Below are 22,282 nucleotides of genomic sequence, written 5' to 3'. Positions count from 1 at the left end.
AGTTTCAAACGGTACCAAGTACAGACTGATGCGGGCTCGGGGAGCAGAGGAATCAAAAGAAAGATTTCTTGGACTCTCAAGGTCTGGCAGTAGTGCTCTTTTATTTAGAGAATAGTATGGAATAACATGGGGACAGGACCCATGGGCAGTAAAGAGCTGCTGCCTGGGGACAGGACCCATGGGCAGGAGGAGCTGCTGCAGTGTGTTGAGGGTTAGAGCTAAACTTAAGGCATAGGTATGTGAGTTATCTCTTTACAGAGCTTAAATACGCCCATCTCACATCTTGAGGTTCTCTTGCCTAAATGGAACACAAATTCTATTTGATTCCACATTTTTCTTCCCTTACTCACATAATAACTCTTCGTCAAGTTAGATTTTAAAACTCCAAGAGCAAATGAATCTAGAAGGCTGCAACCTTCAAGTGATAAACGGATCCGAGGAGACACAAATATGCAGATCAGCTCATAGAAGCTGCCTGCTTGCCTACAGTTCAAAAGGAAAACCCACACTCAGAAAGTTAACCATATTCCCAAACTTGCAGTCTAGGCTCTCCTGATTGAGATGTAACCCCTGGAGGGGGTCGGTCCCTGGTGAAGGAGGGTGGGGACCTGAGCAGCCCCAGGAATGAAGTCTGGGAGCTCCGGAGGACAAATAGGTTTAATAGGACAAATTGGGCTGTTAAAAGCCCTGGAATAATCAACACTTCACTAACTAGGCTTCCTCTACAGTTTTGAACCCTTCAAGGTCCTGGGTAATTTACATTGGGCCATGTTAACTACTCTATTTGGGTGGTAAGGTCTCTGGGGTCCCAATTTGTCAAGCCAATTTGTAAGTGGCAGAGACTTCATTTAATTTTAACTCTTGCTCATTGGATCAGAGCTTCCAAGCTCACTATGTGATATTTTAGGACAATAGCTATTATGACCGTGGAGAATTTGGGTAAGACCATAGTTCTGATGGCTAAAGATGAAATACTTGTCCTATTTGTCCTCTATATTATATTCATTAACATCCCTAAGATCATCAGGGGCAACTTCCTTAAATTTAGTGGGTTCCCAGATACAACTATAATATGACACCTAGTGCCACCAGGGTTGGGAGCCTCTCCTATAACAGCTGGTTGCTTTATAAGGTTTAAACCCTGGGCATAAGTCAGGTTTGAACTAATCACTTGTGTCACAAGGGTGCCATGCTGTTGTCCTCTGCAACCCTGAAGGTCAGGGTCTTTGTGGCAGTAGAGGCAGAGGCAGCAGCAGAGGTACTGAAGGGGCCTGGTAAGCACTCTGGTGTTTGGAGTGTGGACTCAGCCTGTCACCTGCTGCCTGCCTTTCAGCCACACTTCTCTTTTTCTTTGAAATGACAGCTCTTTCAAGAGTGACCATCTGATGGACCCACCTCTTCCCAGGGGTATAGTCCCTGTCTACCCCCATCCCTGGAGTATGTCAGGGCCCACCCAGCCTCTGTCACAGCTGCAGTCTAACACACAGATAAATCCCACCAGAAACACTGACCCAGGACTCATTTAAGGAGGCCCCAACCCCACAGTCCCGCTCCCAAATGCCTACAAATTCTTAAGACTGTTAATACTGGTCAGCTGAGCCTAGAACCGTGGCTTAGAACTGTAGATTCAAGAATGTACCACGGGGCCACTGAGCTCACAGCACGAACTCCCCAGCGAGCAGCAGCCCATAGTGCATGTCACCACAAGGTGGCAGAGCAGGGGAGCAAGTCAGAGCAAGAGAAGACAGACCCACGGGTGGGGGTCATGTCTGGACATGCTGCTCAGGGTGCCAACTGTTATGGTCACTTGCACAGGGGTGGTTCCTTTGTTGACACTAATGCCAGAGTGGCACACACACACACACAAGGTAGGAAAAGGCTTAGGACTCACATAACAGAGGTCTGAGGGGAGGGCAGGGCCAGCCTCTCAAGCAGCTCTGACAGGACTCAGAAAGCAAGGAATGGAGCCTGGCCTGGGGCTTCACTGGGCCTGGGGGTGGGGCCGGGGCAAGAGCTCTACACAGGCAGGGGCTGGTGTGGTGGGAATCTCCTGCCCGCTCTAGAGGAGAGAGCACCCAGGCTTGCTCCTCAGCTTGTCCAGGTCGGGGCACAAGGGGAACAGGGTGGGTGAGACCTAAGCTGTGAACAGTCATCCAAAATGTGGACTCTGACTGATCATTACAAGGGCAAAGTGGGGAAGAAAAATATCCATTCTCATTGATTTATATAAAGAAAGCCTAACAGGAGTCTCAAGAAATGATCAAAACTGTATTTGGGGGTGGCTGGAGTAACAGCACTGGAGGAGACCAGGACAAATTGGCAGTGAGTCTTCTAGAGTTTGACTTTGCTATCTTACAGATTCATTTCAAATAAACAAATTTATGTATATGTAGGGGAGGAAGACATTTCCTCTACCCACTCTAGGTCCTTCTGCACAGATAAGAAATTAAATTCACATGAGACAGAATAACAGGAGAAAATTAAACAAAACTTTATAATATGTATACATGGGAGAGACCCAGAAAAGCTGAGTAACTCCCCACAATGGCAGAGGTTCTCACCTTAAATAGCCTCCTCAGCTAAAGACAAAGGAGGATGCTGGGGGTGGGGAGAGTCAGTTATGGGAGGTTCCCAGAAAACACAGTAAACAAGAGTAAGGTTATTATACAGATGTAAGTCCTTGCCTTCTACACTGATAAGAGTTTCTAGACATAAGGTCATCCCTCCTTCTTCCTGGTACAGAGAGGGAGACACCTTTACAGATGGAGATTTCCTTTACAAATGGACATGTCTCTTGCTAAGGCTAAATTCTACTTTTCAGAGTTTCTGAAAAGTAACTCTGATGTGACGGCATTTGTATGTTCTGAAATGTGAGTGACCATAATAGTGACTGGTGCCTGGAGAATGTCCCTCCAAATTGGTGCACTCCAAATACTACAGCTTTGAATGTGAAAATTGTCCCACTTGCATTAGCCCAACCAAACCATTAACCTGTTAGCTTGCCCATGAGTCAGTAAAAATGTGGACAAGAGGCTTGTCATGGGCAATGGCACTCTGCACAGCCATTTGTACTGCCACCAGCTCAGCAAGCTGAGCCAACCCTGACTTGCCATCTTTGATGAGTGGCACCACTGGCAGGAAGGCACACTACTGCTCTCCATCAGGCTCCACCATGTCCAGTGGTGGCATTGCTGTCTGTGAAGTACACGGACTCTCTTAGAAGCTCCATCAACTCTTCCTAGGGTCCACCCAGGTCACCAGAGGCTTAGGCAATGGGGGTGTTGTCACCAGTTCCTCAAGGTCCACGGGGTGAGGCTCAGGGAAGTCACATTCTCCTGTAATTTAGAAAGATCTGAAATGTCAGGTGTAGCCCATTCCTGAAGCTACCATTTCCATTTTAACAAAGAGGCATTGGTGGCCATGCCGAGCCACTGTTGGGAGGCATCCCTTTTCCATGATGTGACAGGAATGTGCACATGCAGGAGACCAGGCTCCTGTCCTGTGAAGGCCTGTTTCTAACAAAGCCCAATAAGTGGCCAGAACTTGATGTTCCAGTGGGGTATAGCAGGCAGCTGGGGAGGGAGCCCTCTGTTCTAGAAGCCCATAGGCAACCAGGAGGAGGCATGTTTAGTCCAAGGGTCCAGGATGCATAGTCCATGGTGGCCAGGGCCTCAATCTGAAGGAGGAGCCAACAGCACGCAAGGGGAGAGCTTGATGAACTGACCTTTACAACAACTGTGAGTCTTGCTGTTGAGATTCTCCCTAATGAATTGTGGGGGACTGTGTGACTGTGTGAATGAGTCTGAGAGTGATGGCTAAGTGAGGTGTGAAGAGACCTAAGATGTGTTGGGCTTGTAGCTTGATGGGAGGCTGAATAGTTAAGAATTGATGTTCATTTGCAAGTAAAATTGCCCAGCCTTGAGAGGACCCATGAAGTCCCAGAAATTTAACAGTTGTGGCTGCCTTTGAATTTTATGTGGGGCCATAGCTCATCCTCTACATTGTAGGTGGGTCACCAGCTATGCTAGGCTCTCATGCACCACATCCTCTGAAGCGCCCCGAGTTAGAATGCCATCAACATAGTGTCTGACAGTGCGAGGGGACACTGTAAGGGCATCCAGGTTTTGCCAGCAAAGATTGTGGGCAATAGCCTGGCTGTTAAGATCACCCATAGGCAGCCGTGTAAAGGTATGTTGGGTCCCTTCAAATATGCAAACAATTTGACTGGGACTCCTTGGTGATCGATACTGAAGAGAACACATTAGCTGGATTGATCATGGCACAGTAGTCCCCTGGAGTCCTTTGGATGTCTTCTATTAATTGGACAATGTAGGGAATGGGAGCCTTAATAGTGGGGACCTGAGCATTTAAATTTCCATCGTGGACTGTGAGGCACCACTCCACAGTAGCAGGCTTCTATGCCAGCCAAATGGGAGAATCGAAAGGAGATCTAGTGTTTCATAAATCTTGACTTGTGGGTGGTAGTTCCTCAGTGCCTATTGGAAATGATACTGGGGGTATTTGCTGTCCTGAATCAGGAATGGTAATTTTACTGGCTCCCAATGGGCAGCTCCCACCAGGAAGGCCAGGAACATGGGTTTGTTCCAGATGGTGTGGTGGCACCTTGAGTTGTCCATACTATAACAGGAAAGGGTAGGGCCAGAGGGGTCACCACCACTAAAAGATTTTTAATGCACATTGTTTCAAGAGCGACATCCAATGGATGTTGAACGCCTTCTCCTGTCCCACCTGTTACCCCTTGTAATTTAAAGGCGCCCCTGGCTTAGGTTTGGAGTGCTTCCCAGGAAGCACTGTAATTGGGGCTCCAGGGTCAATGAGAGCAGTACAAGGTTGTTTATTATGTGTGTCCCAAAGGATAATTAAAGAAGTGTGTGGGCGATTGTCCCCCAGGGGAGAGACACTCTCTGGGGAACGGCCAGGTTCCTAGCACAGGGGCCTCGATTTCTGCCACTCTCAGAGATCAGGGTATGGATCACAGATCCTGCTGCCATGGCTGGGGCATTCTAAGGGGTGACAGCATCCATCGTTGGGGCGGTCGGCAGTCTCTTTAAGAGGCATCAGAGCCTGAGCAAATGTTTCTAGCTTGTGGTCGGGCTGTCCCGAAATTAGGTCATTCGGGACCCCTGATCTCCAGAGCTGCCAATGCAGGAGACCTGGTGGTCATCTCATGAAGGAGAGAGATGGGACAAAGTGCCACCCCTCTATTGTACCAATAAGAGGCCTGGAGGCCCCGATATTCCCTAGGCACCCTCTGTTGTGTCTCTGGGGGAAGGGGCAGTGAGGCCCATTCACTTTTACTGGCAAACAAGATCTGGAAAATTCTCTTGTTCCTGTCCAGCTACAGCATCGATGTAGTCTACTGCCTGTTGCACTGTAGCTGACATTTCTATGAATTGTGACACCATGGCCTTAAGAATAGGAGACCCCCCTTTAAGAAGAACTCCTGAGATGCTGGCCACAAGGGTGCCTCCTCTGGCTTGGAAATGGTCAGGGGCTCTGGGGGGCCTGGCTCTCAACAAAACCATACAACCATTGAACCATCCAATTTGATGTAACAGGAGGTGCGTTTCATGCAGGGTGTTCCATGCACAGTGAGCCTTCGCTGTGATAACTGTGATGGAAGGCTGGACTTGGTGCCAAGCCATAAAAGTCCAAGTCAGGAGAGGCAGGGCGTCACCACTCATCCCTGTGGGCTCCAGAGCTTGGGGGGTCTCTTCTGCAGAGTCCATTTCCCCCTTTCTTTTGTCTGCTGCTTCTGCCCTGGTGGCTCATGTCACTTGGGAGTGTCCTCGCTGTGGTGACAAGTCCGTGGTGTCCCCTAGGATATCTGTAATAAAATGGGCCCTCAATACCTTGAGGTTTTTGTTTTGTTTTGTTTTGTTTTTAACAAATTGTGAATTCTGGGATCTTTGACCAGTCCAGCCAGCTGGCATGACAGTCTCAGTGAGCAACAGCTCGGAGTGAGTCCAAAGACCTGTAAGAGCCAACATGTGCCCCTCTCCCACTCCCTTTGGGCAATTTTTTCTAAAAAACCTTGCACTTCTCTCAGGATAATTATTACAGTTACATGTCTCTGTCTCTCACTCCTGCTGGATAGTGACAGGGGAGACCTGAGCATGTTGCCTCTCCCCTGACTCACGTGCTGCTGCCTCCCATTCTAGTGTGTCCCCATCATTCCCCGGGGGCTGGAGCCCACCTCTCCCAGTGCAGTGTTAGCTGATGCGCTCAGGAAAGCTCCCGAGCCCCGAGAACGCAGCAGTGGCGATTTGGCCTGTTGATGCACCGCCACGCTCAGTGGAGCCCAGACCATTGGAGCAGGGGTCTTACAAGCATCTGGTAGTTTTCCAACCTCCTGTGGGGACTTGGGAGAACCTGGTACCATGTGCTCAGGGGCCTGCTTTTCGGGAGAATTCATTCTGCTGCACCATGTTTGGGGTGGAACTCCCCATGTCCCCTGGGGTCAGGGATGATTTGTGACAGTTGCAAGGAAGGCAGCACCATAAGAAGCACTTGCCTCGGCAGCGTTTGCCCGGCCAGCCTCCCTTGATGCCCCTGGGAGAGTTGCCTCTGTCCCGGCATAGGGCTGACTGGCCAAGCTGAACACCCCGATACCTGCCACTGACACCGTGGGCCCAGCAGCCACCTCCCCTCCCAGCACTGATCTAGGGGGACCCTCCTCAGCTCCCAGGACCTGATGGCCCAGGCCCCTGGTCCCTGCCTGGGGAAAGGGGCAGAGCCCTACATTCCCAGTCAGCTCTCCTGGGTTCAAGACCAGGGTTTCCTAATGTGATTACAGCCTACCACCTCCAGCCCTGACACCCAGTGGGGTCCCTCAGAGATGATTGGGAGACACACCCACCTCAGACTGAGGCCTGCAGGCCGGTCTCTGCAGGGCGCTCTGACCTACAGCACTGACAGTGTAGGGCGGGAATCCGAGGCTTCACCCGGCAGCAGCTTATGCATAAGTGGAAATCCCACCGCAGACCCCCAACAAGCGGTGGTTCCTCCCAGAGAGACTGAGCAGTCCAGGAGAGGAGGTTAGTAAGCCCTTCACAGCTCCGAGGCATCGAGTGCATACAAACAGCCCACAGCCCCTTCCCCAAGGCCAATGGTGTGCAGAAGCCAGAGTTGGTGTATTGAATTGATAGGCAGATTATACCCCATGAAGGAGGGGGCACAGGCCACCCACACAGGGTCAGCAGGGAGCTCCCTCAGCATCCGAGCTCCCACTGTGGGGAAGTGAAACCCACAGGGTCATTTTGATTGAAGGGGCCGTTTCAATGCACCCACCCAAAGGAACAGAGTCACAGGATTTATTACAGGTCACAGAAGCGGGGGCTGAGGGTGCAGTGAGCCGGGGGAAGGGCCGTCCTCTGTTCTGGTCATGAGCGACCAGGAGAGAGAAAGCAGGGAGCAAGCACCCGGTACTTATAAGGGGGTTGGGGCAGAGGTCACTAACTATTCCAGGCTGAACTCTAAGTGCTTAGCTGAAAAAGCGCCCTGGGAAAGTAAAGCGGGAACCTACGGCGGAATCCTAAACTCAGGTCCTTATATAAATGTCCAGATTCTGGGTGTGAGCACGGGCATCAGACTGTAACACGCTGAGGCAGCAACTCTGAAAAACTAAAGTTGTTTCTCTCATCACCCACCATACAGAGGGAAATCTCTTCCCCAGCTCCTCAGGTGGGCCCCGCTCTGGGTGAGCCCACTGCTGTCCTGGGGGACAGTGGTATTGCCAGGGCTCTCTTCCTCCTTTAGGGGCCACACTCGATGGTTCCATTCAGTTAACTGCTGCTGATTGTTTTACTGTTTTCACCAACGTCCGGGGGGCATAATTTGCTCTAGCAATAAATGAGCGTCTAACTCCCACGTAGAAACACTTTCTGAAGTCACTGATATTTGTTCTGACCCTCAGAAGCCTCCTCTCAGCAGTCTAACTCCATGGTTCTTTCCAGAAAACTAGTCAGCCCACAGTCTAAGCTGTAGCTTTATGAAATACTCAAATCTACTGCTAATTCCCTTTCACCTCATTCTCCACTTCTTTGAGAGAGTCCTTTGACTTGCACTTCTCATGATCTCTTGCCAACCACCTTAATTCTTTGGAAAGGTATGAAGACCTATGTGTTTTGTGGCTTGCTTCACACCCAGATTAAGGAAAAATCTCTGTGCCAGGACCCTGGAGTTGTCTGGAGGACAACGGGAAGTCCTTTCTGAGTGGCAATCCCATTTCAGGAGTTGAGTGCTCAGGGGTGTGGAGAGACAGCAGCCAGAGGTCGTCTTCCTAGTGTCTCCTGGCACCACATGAATGAATTATTATCCAGACAAGTCATGAGCTGCGACAGGGTGACTGGTGCCCCAGGACTGTCAGTGCACCATTCCAAAGATACTGCTTTAGGTCCATGTGGAGGGACTCAAACAATCGTGTCCCAGATTTTCAAGCAAACTCCCCCAGGACTTGTTAATACCCAGCAACAGACAGCTGGGGGCAGGGTTTGACAATTTGAAGTCCTGTTCTTCCCAGGAAGAAAGCCCTACTAGTGGGAGCTGGGGTGACAGGGTGCCCCGTGTTCTAGACAGCAGGACTCTGGAGTAGAGTCCTCACCAATGTGAGCTGGGAGGAGCTAGGGAGGCAGTGCTCTTGGTTCAAATGCTACAGACTCTCACATTTCTTACAAATCTTCACAGATTATCTTGATTAGATCTGCATTTCCTATTTGCCTTTAGGGCCACTGCCAATGAATTTATTTTATTTATTTATTTTTGAGGAAGATTAGCCCTGAACTAACTACTGACAATCCTCCTCTTTTTGCTGAGGAAGCCTGGCCGTGAGCTAACATCCATGCACATCTTCCTCTACTTTTTATACGTGGGACGCCTACCACAGCATGGATTGCAAGCGCTGCCACGTCCACACCCGGGATCCAAACCGGCAAACCCCGGGCTGCCGAGAAGTGGAACGTGCAAACTTAACCACTGCGCCACCGGGCCGGCCCCTCTTATGTCACTTCATACATGAACAAAATTGAGAAAGTTTATTTTTAATGATTTCCAAAGAAGTATTGAACACTACTTAAAAATTACTATTTAGAACATTACACACACAGAAATGACTTCTCATTTAAAGTGAATCACTCAGGCCGGCCTGGTGGCGAAGCCTTCCCTCTGCATCCTCTCCAACACTAGTTTTTTCTTTTCTTTCTTCTAATAGTCACTCTAACAGGTGTGACGTGATATCTTGTTGTACTTTAGATTTACATTTCATGTGATTAGTGATGTTGAACATCTTTTCCTGTGCCTGTTGACCATCTGCATGTCTTTACTGGAAAAATGTCTATTAAGATCCTCTGCCCGTTTTTTAATAACTTTTGTTTTTTGTTGTTGAGTTGTATACATTCTACATAGTTTGCATATTAACCCTTTATTGGATATACAATTTGCAAATATCTTTTCCCATTTGGTATGTTGCCTTTCCTTTTGCAGTTTCCTTTGCTGGGCAGAAACTTTTTAGTTTGATGTAGTCCCATTTGTTTATTTTTGCTTTTGTTTCCATTGCCTTTGGTGTCAAATCCAAAAACTTTGCTAAGACAAATGTCAAGGAGCTTACCACCTGTTTTCTTCTATGTATTTTATATTTCAGGTCTCATCTTCAAGTCTTTATTCCATTTTGAGTTAATTTTTGTGTATGGTAGAAGATAGTCATCTACTTATTAAACTTTTACATGTGGCTGTCCAGTTTTCCCCACACCATTTATTGAAGAGACTTTCCTTTCTCCATTGCATGCTCCTGGCTCCCTTGTCATAAATTAGTTGTTTCTGTATGCTGCATTAGTTCATTTCTGGGATGTCAATACTGTTCCATTGATCTGTGTGTCTGCTTTTCTGCCGATATCATGCTGTTTTGGTCACTACACTTTTGTAGAATAGTTTGAGATAAGGGAGTGTGATACTTCAACGTCAATCATTTTTCTCAGAATTGTTTTGGCTATTCTGGGTCTTGTGGTTCCATACAAATTTTAGGATTTTTGGTTCTAATTCTTTGAAGACATTGACTCAGTAGTTGTTCAGCAGCCTGTTGTTTTCTCTCCACAGATTTGTGATTTCTCCAGCTTTCTTCCTGTAGTTGACCTCTGGCTTCACACCATTGTGGTCAGAACAGATTCTTGATATGATTTCCGTCTTCTAAAATCTATTGAGACTTGCTTTGTGTCCCAACACAAATGTTCCATGTGCACTTGAGAAGGATGGTATTCTGCTGCCTTTGGATGGAATGGTCTGTATATATCTATCAAGTCTATCTGGCCTATGTGTCACTTAAGGCCATTGTTTCCTTCTTGCCTTTCTGCCTGGCTGACCTAGCCATTGATCTAAGTGGGGTGTTAAAATCTCCTACTATTATCACGTTGCTGTCAATTTCTCCCTTTAGGTCTGGTAATGGTTGCTGCATATATTTTAGTGTTCCTATCTTGTGTGCATGTATATTAATAAATGGTATGTCTTCCTGATGGGTTATCCTCTTTATCATTATATAACGTCCATCTTTGTTGTTAGCACTTTTGTCTTGAAATCTATTTTGTCTGATGTAAGTATGGCCACACCCCCTCTCTTTTCATTGCCATTTGCCTGGAGGATCATCTTCCACCCCTTCACTTTGTGCTGCTTTGACTTTAGAGCTCAGATGAGTGTCCTGGAGGCAGCATGCATTTGGGTCTTGTTTTTTAATCCATCGAGCTACTGTGTGCCTTTTGATAGGTAATTTCAATCCATTTACATTTAGGGTCATTACTGATCTATGAGGACTTACTGGTGCCATTTTATCTTTTGTTTTCCAATTGCTCTCTTATCTCCATTCTTTCTTTCCCCTTGCGTTTCTGCCATTTTAGTTTGGTGGTCTTCTATGTTTTTCACAGCTTCCTCTTTTTTTACGTCTTGTTTCTGTGCTTTAGATTTTTGTTTTTTGGTTACTATGAGATTTGTATAAAACACCTCATAGATAAAATAGTCCTTTTTCTGCTGATAGAGTCTTAACTTCATTTGCCTGTATAGGTTCCATCCTTTTCCTCTTTACCTTTTGTTTTTTCTTTTGAGGAAGATTAGCCCTGAACTAACATCCCCAACCAATCCTCCTCTTTTTGCTGAGGTAGACTTGTCCCCAGCTAACACCTGTGCCCATCTTCCTGTGCCACAGTGTGGCTTGATAAGCGGTGCATAGATCTGCACCCGGGATCCGAACTAGCATAAATTTTTGGTTCCTGTTACCTGAGCTAACTCTGCCTGTATGTGCAAGCCAGCACTTTCAACCTTCTACTGCCTCTGACAGAGGTGTTTCCAGTGCCCTTGTAGCTGCTTGTGCTTCCAAGTTTGCTTGTGCCTTGTTGCTGTCTATGTCACTGTAGTCACAGGTATCACAACCTGGGTCATGGAACTGCAGATGGCTCCACTGTGTCCAGGGGTGCCTGGGTCACAGACACTACTGCTGCTGGTGGGGAGAGGAAGGGTGGCATGGGAGCCAGGGTCAAAGACACCTCCACTGCATCAAGGGCTCTCAGGTTCCAGGCACCATGGCTGTGCATGGGGGGCTGGGGTCACAGGCCCACAGCCACCCACCACTACACAATTCTCTGTGGCCATGGGTGCTGCAGCAGCTTGGGGGTCAAAGTCAGAAGTGCAACCTGCACTTCTTTTACTAGGTTCTCTGGGGGTATGGGTACTAATGCAGCCTCGAGGGGCTGGGATCACGGGCCCTACCTCTGCCACTGCTACGTTTTCTTGGGATGTGGGCTAAGATGCTCTGCTCAGGGCACTGGGGCACCATCTCGACTGTTACCTGAGTTCTGCCTCCTCTATGTGTTCTAATTAACCCACTTTCAAATGTACTGATGTGAGGATCTCTCCAGTGTCCTGGTGTGTTAAGCAGAGGAACCTTTCTTGAGTTATGGATGTCTTACCAGCTATAGAATGAAAGGGATAGACAAAGGGAGCAGCTCACGCTGCCACAATGCTGGTATCACACTTGTTTTCTTTAAGGAAGTGGCTCCTGCGGAGACTAAGTTGAAAGCCTGCAGTCTAGATGGGCAGGTTGGAAATCCTAGGAAAGAACGAGATTAAGTCAAAAGATGGTCTAGCAGCAGAGTAGGTCTTGTTCAGGAAATCTCAATTTTTGTTCTCTTAAGAACTACAATTGATTGCATCAGGTGCATCCACATTATGGAGAGTAATCTCACTTAATCTCCACCCACTGAAATGTAATCTCATAAAAAATACCCTGCACATAAAGATCCAGTAGAATGTTTGACTAAATATTTGGGCACTATGGCCAAGTAAAGTTGAAACAGTTTAAACATACTGGCTTGTAGTTTTCTTTTCGTGGGATGTCTTTCGTATCAGGGAGATACTGGCCTCAAAAAATAAGTTTGGAGCCATTCCTTCTAATTTTGGGAAGAGTTTAAGAAAAATTAGTATTGATTCCATGAATTTTTTATGGTTTGTTCAGGCTATTTTTATTTCTTCCTTGATAGGTTATATGTGTCCAGGAACTTATCCATTTCTTCTAGATTATCCAATTTGTTCCATAACAGTCCCTTTGGATTCTTATTAGTTTTGAGGCACCCATTTTAAAATGTGATCTTTCACTTCTAATTTTATGTACTTGATTCCTCACTCTTCTTTTAATAGTCAGTTGAGTTTGTCATTTGTGTTTATTACTTCAAAAAACTGACAATTTTGAAAATTTTCTATTTTCCTATATTCTATTTATTTCTGCACTAATCTTTATTGTTTCCTAACTGCTAACTTAAGGTTTAGTTTGTTGTTCTTCTTCTAGTTCCTTGAGGTATAACTTTGTTAGACTGAAATATTTCTTTCTTAATATAGTTGTTTACTGGTATAAACTTCCCTTTTACTACTCCTTATGCTGCATCCCACAAGTTTATGTGAGATGTTTTCATTTTTGTCTTGAGCTTTTTAAATCCCCTTTGATTTCCTCTTTGACCCAGTGATTGTCCAAGACTGTTTAATTTCCACATATTTGTGAATTTTCACAGTAACATAAGAGGTCAGTAGTCTTTCAGTGTGAGGTTGTATGATTTCCTGAATACATCTTAGGTTGTTAATGTTTGATTTAGTTGTAGGTGTCAGGGGCTTCGATATTTTCCAGTGTCCTTGTATTTTTCTTCCCTTACATGTTTGGGTATCCCTAGAAACTCAATCTTTTTTTTTTTTTTTAACTTTTGATATTATGATAGTTTACAATCTTGTGAAATTTCAGTTGTACATTGTTGTTTGTCAGTCATATTGTAGGTGCATGATTTCACCCTTTGTGCCCACCCCCATCACCCTTTTCTCCTTGTAACCAGTAATCTGTTCTCTTTGTCTACGTGTTTAAGTTCCACATATGAGTGGAGTCACACAGAGATGTCCTTCTCTATCTGGCTTATTTCACTTAACACAATACTCTCAAGGTCCATCCATGTTGTGAATGGGACGATTTTATCCTTTTTTATGGCTGAGTAGTATTCCATTGCATATATACATGCCATATTTTCTTTATCCAACCCTCAGTTGGTGGGCACTTAGGTTGCTTCCACGTCTTGGCTATTGTAAATAATGCTGCAATGAACATAGGGGTGCATGGATCTTTTGGAATTGCTGATTTCAAGTTCTTTGGATAGACACCCAATAGTGGGATGGCTGGGTCATATGGTATTTTCCTATTCTATTTTTAATTTTTTGAGAAATCGCCATACTGTTTTCCATAGTGGTTGCACCAGTTTGCATTCCCACCAGGAGTGTATGAGGGTTCCTTTTAGAAACTCAACCTTATGTAGAGTTTGTGACTTACAACCCCATTATAATCCACTGTTTTTCTACTGTATCACTGTTGATATGCTGGGAAGGCATTAGGGTAGGAAAATTTTCCCTTATGGTATGATTAATCCTGTAATGTACTGGTAGGACAGAATCCTTGGACTATGAACCTCAGACCAGGTTCTTAACAATCATTCTTCCCCTTTTGTCAGAGAGGAAACCTGAAGAGCCTGGGAGTTGTCTGACTGCTCTTTCCCCAGTCAGAGATGGTTTTGGTAAATTAGTTTGCTTTGAGAGATGGCCTAAGTTACAGAGCACAGGATGCATTGTATGTATATCAAAATGTTCCCCTCCATTTCCAGCATGGATAATGAGACATTTTTTCCAGTCTCCACAGTGAAAACCTCCTTGGTCTACCATATGAAAAATTCATGGTAAACAGGGTCTAGTACACTGTAGAAAATGCATTAGTGATTTGATATTAAGTAGAAAAGGAAAACGCTATTCCAGAGGACCAGGAGTAGGCCTGCATTCACTGGAAGGCCAAGTCTTCTCGTACTGAGAGGAAATACGTCACATACCTCCTTCACCGAAAGTTACAGAGTTACCAAAATGAAAAGCATTTTGTAACCATATCAATAAAAATAGTGAAAGATAAAATTCCAAATCATAAAAATCATTAATATTCACTTTTTCATACTAAAGTGACTGACTAGAACTTCTTACTGATTAACTTTAGCTCTACCACATTCTTTTAGCCTTCTAGAAAACAATGATTAGGTTTACCCAGGACCAAAAAGGTTTACCAAAGTTAGAATTACTTATCTCTTCACAGCATTCAATATGAAAAGTGACCTGCTTCCTTGAACAGCAATCAAATCCACAAAGAGCTGCCAAAATCTTCTAAAAAGTCCCTTTGAGCACCCTGATAGTGTTACAACTCACAGATTCCTCTGTGGTCTACTGTCATTCTCACTGGAATTCACTACACCCCTCTCTTTCACTACAGTTCCAACCCCGCAGGTGACTGGCAAGTAGGCACTAAAAAAACCATGAGTTTTAAGTTTGGAGTTAAGAATGAATGAGAAATTAGTTTGGTGACAAAAATTGTGATTTACGGTTACAGAGTAAACTTATAGCTATAGAATCAAAAAAACAGTAAAAATTAAAATTTGCCTGATGAAAAAATACCTGAATGTGTATGTACATGATAAAATTGACTCAATATATACTGATTCAATGAAGAAAATCGCGAAGTATATCTGAAAATCTCTATTTAAAATGGATTTTAATACATACTGAGAAAATTATAGCTACAAAAATACTTCATAATACTTATTAGCATATGATGCATTACAACAGTTGATGAAATACATCAATAAAACAACTAAAGAAGTATACATTTCTCAAGGAAATGCACGTAGTTTTAACAACAAAATCAAACATTACTAAAAACGTATTGAGCAAATACATTCAGCCACATGTAACAGGAAACAAACATACTCTTCCCAACGTGAGAAAGGTGATTTTGCTCACATGGAAAAATAGGGTCAAGGCAGCCACTGCACAATGCAGCACAGAAACAAACTACCATGTCCTTCCTTTTATACTCATTGTAGATATCATGGTGAATCAGGAAAACATGCTCATTAGCACTATTAACAGAATAAGATGCTTAGCACACAAATTAGATGTTAGGTAGCATCTAGAGAGGAAGGGAATCAGGGAATGCTCCCAACCACCAAAGTCTGAATTACTTTCCTGTGGACATAAGAGGCCTTACAGAAAAACCCTAAGTGTAATGGATCTTTGATGTGAAGCTTGTGAAAACACCAGTGGAAAATACACCTGTAAGAAAATGGAAATCAAACAGTTGGTGGTGGTTTTCAAGATCACTTGACTAGAAGGCAAAGAATCTAGAAAATGGTCAGGAAGATGGTGTCCTCAAAGCTCCTATGTAGCTGTCTCTCTCCCTGTGTGGTGGCTCCAAAACCTGCCTAACGTCTTGTTTGCTTCTGCTTTGCAAATCTCATGCAAGTGAGGCTATTGGAGAATTCCAACATGGAAGCCTAAATGGGGTGGATTCCTGAAGTTCCAGTTCTTAACGTAACCCTCACTGACATAACATAATACAAGGGTGATATGTCCAGCTCTGCATTTTGTTGCCTTATCACAGGCCTCTACTTAATTCAAAGTCTATTCACCAAATACCAGTCAGAAGGAGGGACAAAGTGCAAAGGCTCAAATATGAAAATAATAATTCACAAATAAGTATGCTCCTTGGTAAACTTGCCATACATAAAAATTTATTGACAGTTTAACAGTATGGAAAATGGAAACAGCTTCCTATACCCATTACACCAAAAAAAGCTTTCTCTAAAAAGGTACAATATATACAATGGAACTGCAATACAAGGCCACCAAGAAAACCCCAACAAATACAAACTGTCATTTTTCAAAGGCCCCTTAACATAGATAATTGAAACATTATAAAAAATAAAGAGAAAATACTATTAACTGATTTAAGGAAAAAGAACTACCTCATAGGTTTCTGTACTACTGATAACTTGTAGAATTATCTCACTCAATATTCATTTCTGAAAGGAATTAATAGAAATCTACAATCCAATGTTATGCTTTAAGAAAGATGTGTGGTAAACAATATATTTACAACTTTTATAACAACTCTTTCACATTAAAACTTCCCTAGAACATTATAAACAAATTTCCATCAAGCTTTCTCATACTACTTACATTTACATTTCTTTTTGGTGGGAATTTCACATAGAAGTATGTAGGCCAACTGAACTCTTTCTCATGCTGTTTACATTCAAGCGGTTTTTATTGTCAGTCCTTTCATGTCTTCAGAAAGAAGTGTGATGACAAAAGGGTTCCTTACATCCTTTATATTTACATCATTTTTCCTCTAGTGTGCATACTCTCATATCCTTGAAAATTTTCATGAAAAATAAGGGCTTTCCCACTTTCCTGACATTCAAAGGGTTTCTATCCAGTGTGACTTCTTTCATGTTTTTGAAGTGATCTACGAGAAATGAAAGCTTTCCCACATTCCTTACATTCATAAGGTTTTTCTCCAGTATGAGTTCTTTCATGTATTCGAAGAGAATTGGAAGAAGCAAATGCTTTACTACATTTTTTACATTTATAGGGTTTCTCTCCAGTATGAGTTCTTTCATGTTTTTGAAGAAGACTGGGAAAAGGGAAGGCTTTCCCACAAACCTTACACTTATATGGTTGATCTTCATTGTGAAACATCATGTGTGAGCGAAGGCTTGAGAGACTTAGAAAGACTTTCCCACATATCTTACATTCATAAGGTTTCTCTCCAGTATGAGTTCTTTTGTGAACTTGAACATTACTGGAAAACCTAAAGGCTCTACCACATATTTTACATTCATAGGGTTTCTCTCCAGTATGAGTTCTTTCATGTTTTCGAAGAACACTGGGAAAAGGGAAAGCTTTCCCACAAACCTTACATTTATATGGCCGATCTCCATTGTGAAACATCGTGTGTGATCGAAGGCTTGAGGGACTTAGAAAGACTTTCCTACATATCTTACATTCATAGGGTTTCTCTCCAGTATGAGTTCTTTCATGTACTTGAAGAGAACTGGAAGAACTAAATGTTTTATCGCATTTTTTACATTCATAGGGTTTCTCTCCAGTATGAGTTCTTTCATGTTTTTGGAGAAGGCTGGGAAAAGGGAAGGCTTTCCCACATACCTTACATTTATATGGTTGATCTCCATTGTGAAACATCATGTGCGATTGAAGGCTTGAGGGACGCAGAAAGACTTTCCCACATGTCTTACATCCATAGGGTTTCTCTCCAGTATGAATTTTTTCATGTACTTGAACATTACTGGACAACCTGAAGGCTTTACCACATATTTTACATTCATAGGGCTTCTCTCCAGTGTGAGTTCTTTCATGTTTTTGAAGACGACTGGGAAAAGGGAAGGCTTTCCCACATACTTTACATTGGTATGGTTGATCTCCACTGTGAAACACTGTGTGTGACTGAAGCCTTGAGGGACTTAGAAACACTTTCCCATGTATCTTACATTCATAGGGTTTCTCTCCAGTATGTGTTCTTTCATGTACTTGAAGAGAACTGGAAGAACTAATTGCTTTACTGCATTTTTTACATTCATAGGGTTTCTCTCCTGTATGAGTTCTTTCATGTGCCTGAAAACTACTGGAAAACCTGAAGGTTTTGCCACATGTTTTACATTCAAAGGATTTCTCTCTAGTATGGATTTTTTCATGTAATTGAAGTAAACTTGGGAAAGTGAAGGCTTTCCCACACACCTGACATGTATATGGTTGATCTCCATCGTGAAACATAATGTGTGATCGAAGGGTTGAAGGACTTACAAAGACTTTCCCACATATCTTACACTCATGCGGTTTCTCTCCAGTATGAACTTTTTTGTGTATTTGAAGAGAAATGGAAGAAGTGAACATTTTACTGCATTTTTTACATTTATAGGTTTTCACTCCAGTATAAGTTCTTTCATGTTGTTGAAGACAACTGGAAAACGTGAAGGATTTCCCACATTCCTGACATTCATACACCTTCTCTCCATATTTTTGATAGTCATATGGTTTGTGCTCAGTGCGACATCTGATGTGCCTGTTAAGGCATGAATGATGCATAAAGACTTTTCTACATGCACTGCATTCACATGGTTCAGCTCCTGCAGTTTTCTTGTTCCGATTGAGATTTGGAAGAAGGCTGAAGTTTTCTCTACATTGACTACCCTCTTCACTTTCACAGAGTCTCTCTATCACATGATTTCTGTAAAAAATAAGCAGCACAGTATTAATAATCTTTTACTGATGATTTTATATTTATGGTATTTATTATGACTCGTAGGAAAAGTTTAGGTTTCCTGATTTCTGTGGATTCTCAGAAACTGAACATAAGGAATCCTCTGCAAGACGACGTCACCCTTGCTATTATGCAGTGATATATTTGCACATGGGGTTTATTAATACTATTCCCCAGTGAACTATTTTTCAAAAAGCGAACCTCTACATCATATTTGAGAAAGAATATTTGGTGAAAATTTTCTAATAGCTAAATTCGAAGCAAGGGTTATTTTTTTTGTTTGCTTCTGTTTAAAATCTCATAACATGACAGGATTCTCACAAGAGATTGCTTTCTATTTTGAGTGTGACTCACCTTTGTTTTCTCCCATGGTTTTTGAACCAATCTTCAATGTCATGAACTTCCCATGTTTTCCCTGAAATGCAGACCCAGAAAGTTTATTCCAAAGAGTTAGAAATGATAGACATCTTTTGGATTCTAAGTCCATGATGAGCTATCGTTATTTCTACTTTGTTTACTAACATCCCCTCCTTTCCACATTGTACATCTTGGAACAGTGTTGACGGGCAAAAAACACTTGTTCTCTAATTGATGAAGTGAAAAAATGCCCTCATCATTACCTATTGAGGCCAGGTTCTTGAAGGTTTCCCACATCACATCTCTGTAGAGTTTCTTCTGTGAAGGATCCAGTAAAGCCCACTCTTCTGGGGTGAAGTTCACAGCCACATCCTCAATGGCCACTGAGACCTAAAATATCACAAACATACGTAGAATAGGATGCATAAGAGTGACAGCACTGGGGACTTGTACTCCATTGTTGGGAAGTTTATGTGTGGTTCTGTTATCTCTAAACAGTTATTCTATGTCATGATCATCAAAAACTCACTCTTATTCTGTACATATTTCCTAATCAATTGAACAGCTTTATGAACACATGGAAATTATTCACACATTTTTACTGTGGTCACATTACATTCTACTTCTAACAGCAAGGTCGAGACCATGTTGGAAAAGGACATAAATGCTATACAAAGGAAATAAATATTTTCTTCTTTTTTTTAAAAAGATTTTATTTTTTCCCTTTGCTCCCCAAAGACCCCTGGTACATAGTTGTATGTTCTTCATTGTGGGTCCTTCTAGTTGTGGCATGTGGGATGCTGCCTCAGCATGGTTTGATGAGCAGTGCCATGTCCGCGCCCAGGATTCGAACCAACGAAATACTGGCCCACCTGCAGCAGAGCGCGCCAACTTAACCACTCGGCCACGGGGCCAGCCCCAAATATTTTCATTTTATGACTGATGATTCCTTATTGCAAAAGTTCTTTCATCTTCTTCCCTATTACACACCAGTTAGAGCACTCCATGAGGCAGAGGTTCAAATCTACATGAGGTTTCAATGAATAAAATTGTAGTGAAGAACTAGAAGGTTTTTCTCTACTCACATCATCAGAGAGTCCAAAAGACCTGTAGAAATCAAACTTTAATAAAGCCCAACAGATCCCACTGTCCTAAAGTAGTCCAGGTCATGATAGGCAATGAGATGTCGCTGGGTGAATATAAATACTCTTCCTGAAACCATTGCTTTTAACTTTTGTAATATTTATCATAGACTCAGTTCTTCCTTTCTGTCTCTGTATGATTTGATGGGGCTAGAAATTTATTTGGAACTTTAGAGCTCCGACACAAGGAAGAAGCTATGACAACTTAGACCATAAAATCCCTATATTCATGTGCCTCAAAGCTACTTCCTCCCAATTTTTAGAAGAAACAGTGAGATGATAATGTGCCATAAGAGCTCTTTCTTGCGAAATGCTAGCAGTGTATCCTGAGTCTTGCTGCCCTTGAGGAACAGGTTAAGAGCTGCAGATTGCAAGGGAGTTCATTGAAGTCTACAAAGGTTTGATGGGCAACTTGCCCATGATTATAAAATCTGTGAAAGATTTAACAGTGCTTTCCTCCAAAAGAACATAAAACCTCCATTCTCCAACCTCAAGAGGAAGTGTTTCATAACCAATCAGGCTAGATCATGCCCTGCCAACTTCTGATGCCACATGTACTGGAAACTGTGATTCGTGATCTCACAAAAAAATGAACAAACCTGAAGTAAGCAACTCTTTTCTTAAATTCCTGAGAGCCTTGAAGTCAGAGAGCAAACCTGTGTCACCAATGTTGGGAAAGAGAAAAAAATATGGCATTTTTAAATATGCCCCCAATATTCTATTCTTAAGAATGGCTGTACTGAACAAAAAATCTATCTCCCCAGAGTCTAATGCAAAGACAGAAAGAACAAAAAAGACAACAGAATATCCACACAGCCTAGGAACACCCTCTTTCACAGAAGGTTTAAAATGGACATAATGGGAAAACATGAAGGAACAGAAAGACAGGAAGAAACAGAAGAAACTGAAATTATAATCACCAGAATATCCTAAAATTAATTATCACTGGCAAACTGTACATCCAGGAATATCTTAGATAACACTAAAGATAAGGGGCTGGCCCCGTGGCCGAGTGGTTAAGTTGGCGCGCTCCACTGCAGGCGGCCCAGTGTTTCGTTGGTTTGAATCCTGGGCGCGGACACGGCACTGCTCATCAAACCACACTGAGGCAGCGTCCCACATGCCACAATTAGAAGGACCCACAACGAAGAATATAAACTATGTACCGAGGGCTTTGGGGAGAAAAAGGAAAAAAATAAAATCTTTAAAAAAAAACACTAAAGATAATAAACTACAAAAGTGCACACTCAGGGATATCTTCTTCAAAGTAGAGAAAAATCGGAGACAGAATATATTGAGAAATCAGAGGAGAAACACATCTTAGGTATAAAGAAACAAAGATTTGAATTAAACTGGACTTCTTTTCAAAAACCATGCAAGCAAAAACACAGTAAACTGAAATATTTGAAGTTCTGAAAATAAAAAAACACTATCATAGAAATTTCTGTCAAACAAAATTGTGCTTCAAAAATAAAGGAGAAATAAGTTTCTGAGACAAAAATTGAGAAAATTTCTCATGACTAAGTCTACTTTGAATGAAATGTTGAAAAATTTATGAGAAAGAATATAACTGATGAAGAGAGTTAGGAAAAGAAGAAATGAAGGTAAAATACCTTTAATTTTTTAAATAATTTAACAGGTGACACATTGTTTAAAACAATATTAACAATAATGTATTGGTAATAAGGGCCTTGTGGACAAGTAAAATAAATGATAGCAATGTGATAACGGACAGGGAAGGGGTAATTGGGAACGTGTATTAGGGGGTACTTGCACACCAGTGAGAGGGTGCAGTGTTACTTGACAGAGGAGGTGAGTTAGTTGTAAGTGTATGAAGAAAACTCAGGGGCAACCACTAAATAATGTTTTTAAAGAAATAGGTAACTGACATGCAAAGAGAGGAGGAAAAAAAATCACAATACTCAATTTCAGCCAGAGAAAGTGGAAAAAAGACAGAAGACAAAAATAAACAAACAAGGGTAATAATAGAAAATGGTGAAAGGACTGGTAAATATTAATCCAACTGTATCAATAATCACTTTAATCATCAATGGTCTCAATACAACAGAAAGACACTTTAACATCAGATTTCAAAAAAACAATT

At 42.8% G+C, this 22,282-nt stretch overlaps 1 protein-coding gene across 1 annotated transcript in view; it reads right to left on the bottom strand.

The window, feature by feature from the left end:
* Positions 1 to 15,235: 15,235 nt before the first annotated feature.
* LOC124252040 (zinc finger protein 709-like) overlaps positions 15,236 to 22,282 on the bottom strand; it is a 52,405-nt gene continuing 45,358 nt past the window's right edge. Inside the window, exons 2-4 of the mRNA XM_046685139.1 lie at positions 19,300 to 19,426; positions 19,034 to 19,094; positions 15,236 to 18,646 (exon numbers count right to left, since the gene is read on the bottom strand). Of these exons, the coding sequence (XP_046541095.1) occupies positions 16,831 to 18,646; positions 19,034 to 19,094; positions 19,300 to 19,426 (2,004 nt within the window). The 3' untranslated portion in view covers positions 15,236 to 16,830. The remainder of the gene's footprint in view (positions 18,647 to 19,033; positions 19,095 to 19,299; positions 19,427 to 22,282) is intronic.

Source organism: Equus quagga, chromosome 14 (genome assembly GCF_021613505.1).
Source record: "Equus quagga isolate Etosha38 chromosome 14, UCLA_HA_Equagga_1.0, whole genome shotgun sequence".
Classification (NCBI taxonomy): domain Eukaryota; kingdom Metazoa; phylum Chordata; class Mammalia; order Perissodactyla; family Equidae; genus Equus; species Equus quagga.
The sequence above is the reverse complement of the archived record's forward strand: the minus strand, read 5'-3'. Positions and strand labels throughout refer to the sequence as shown.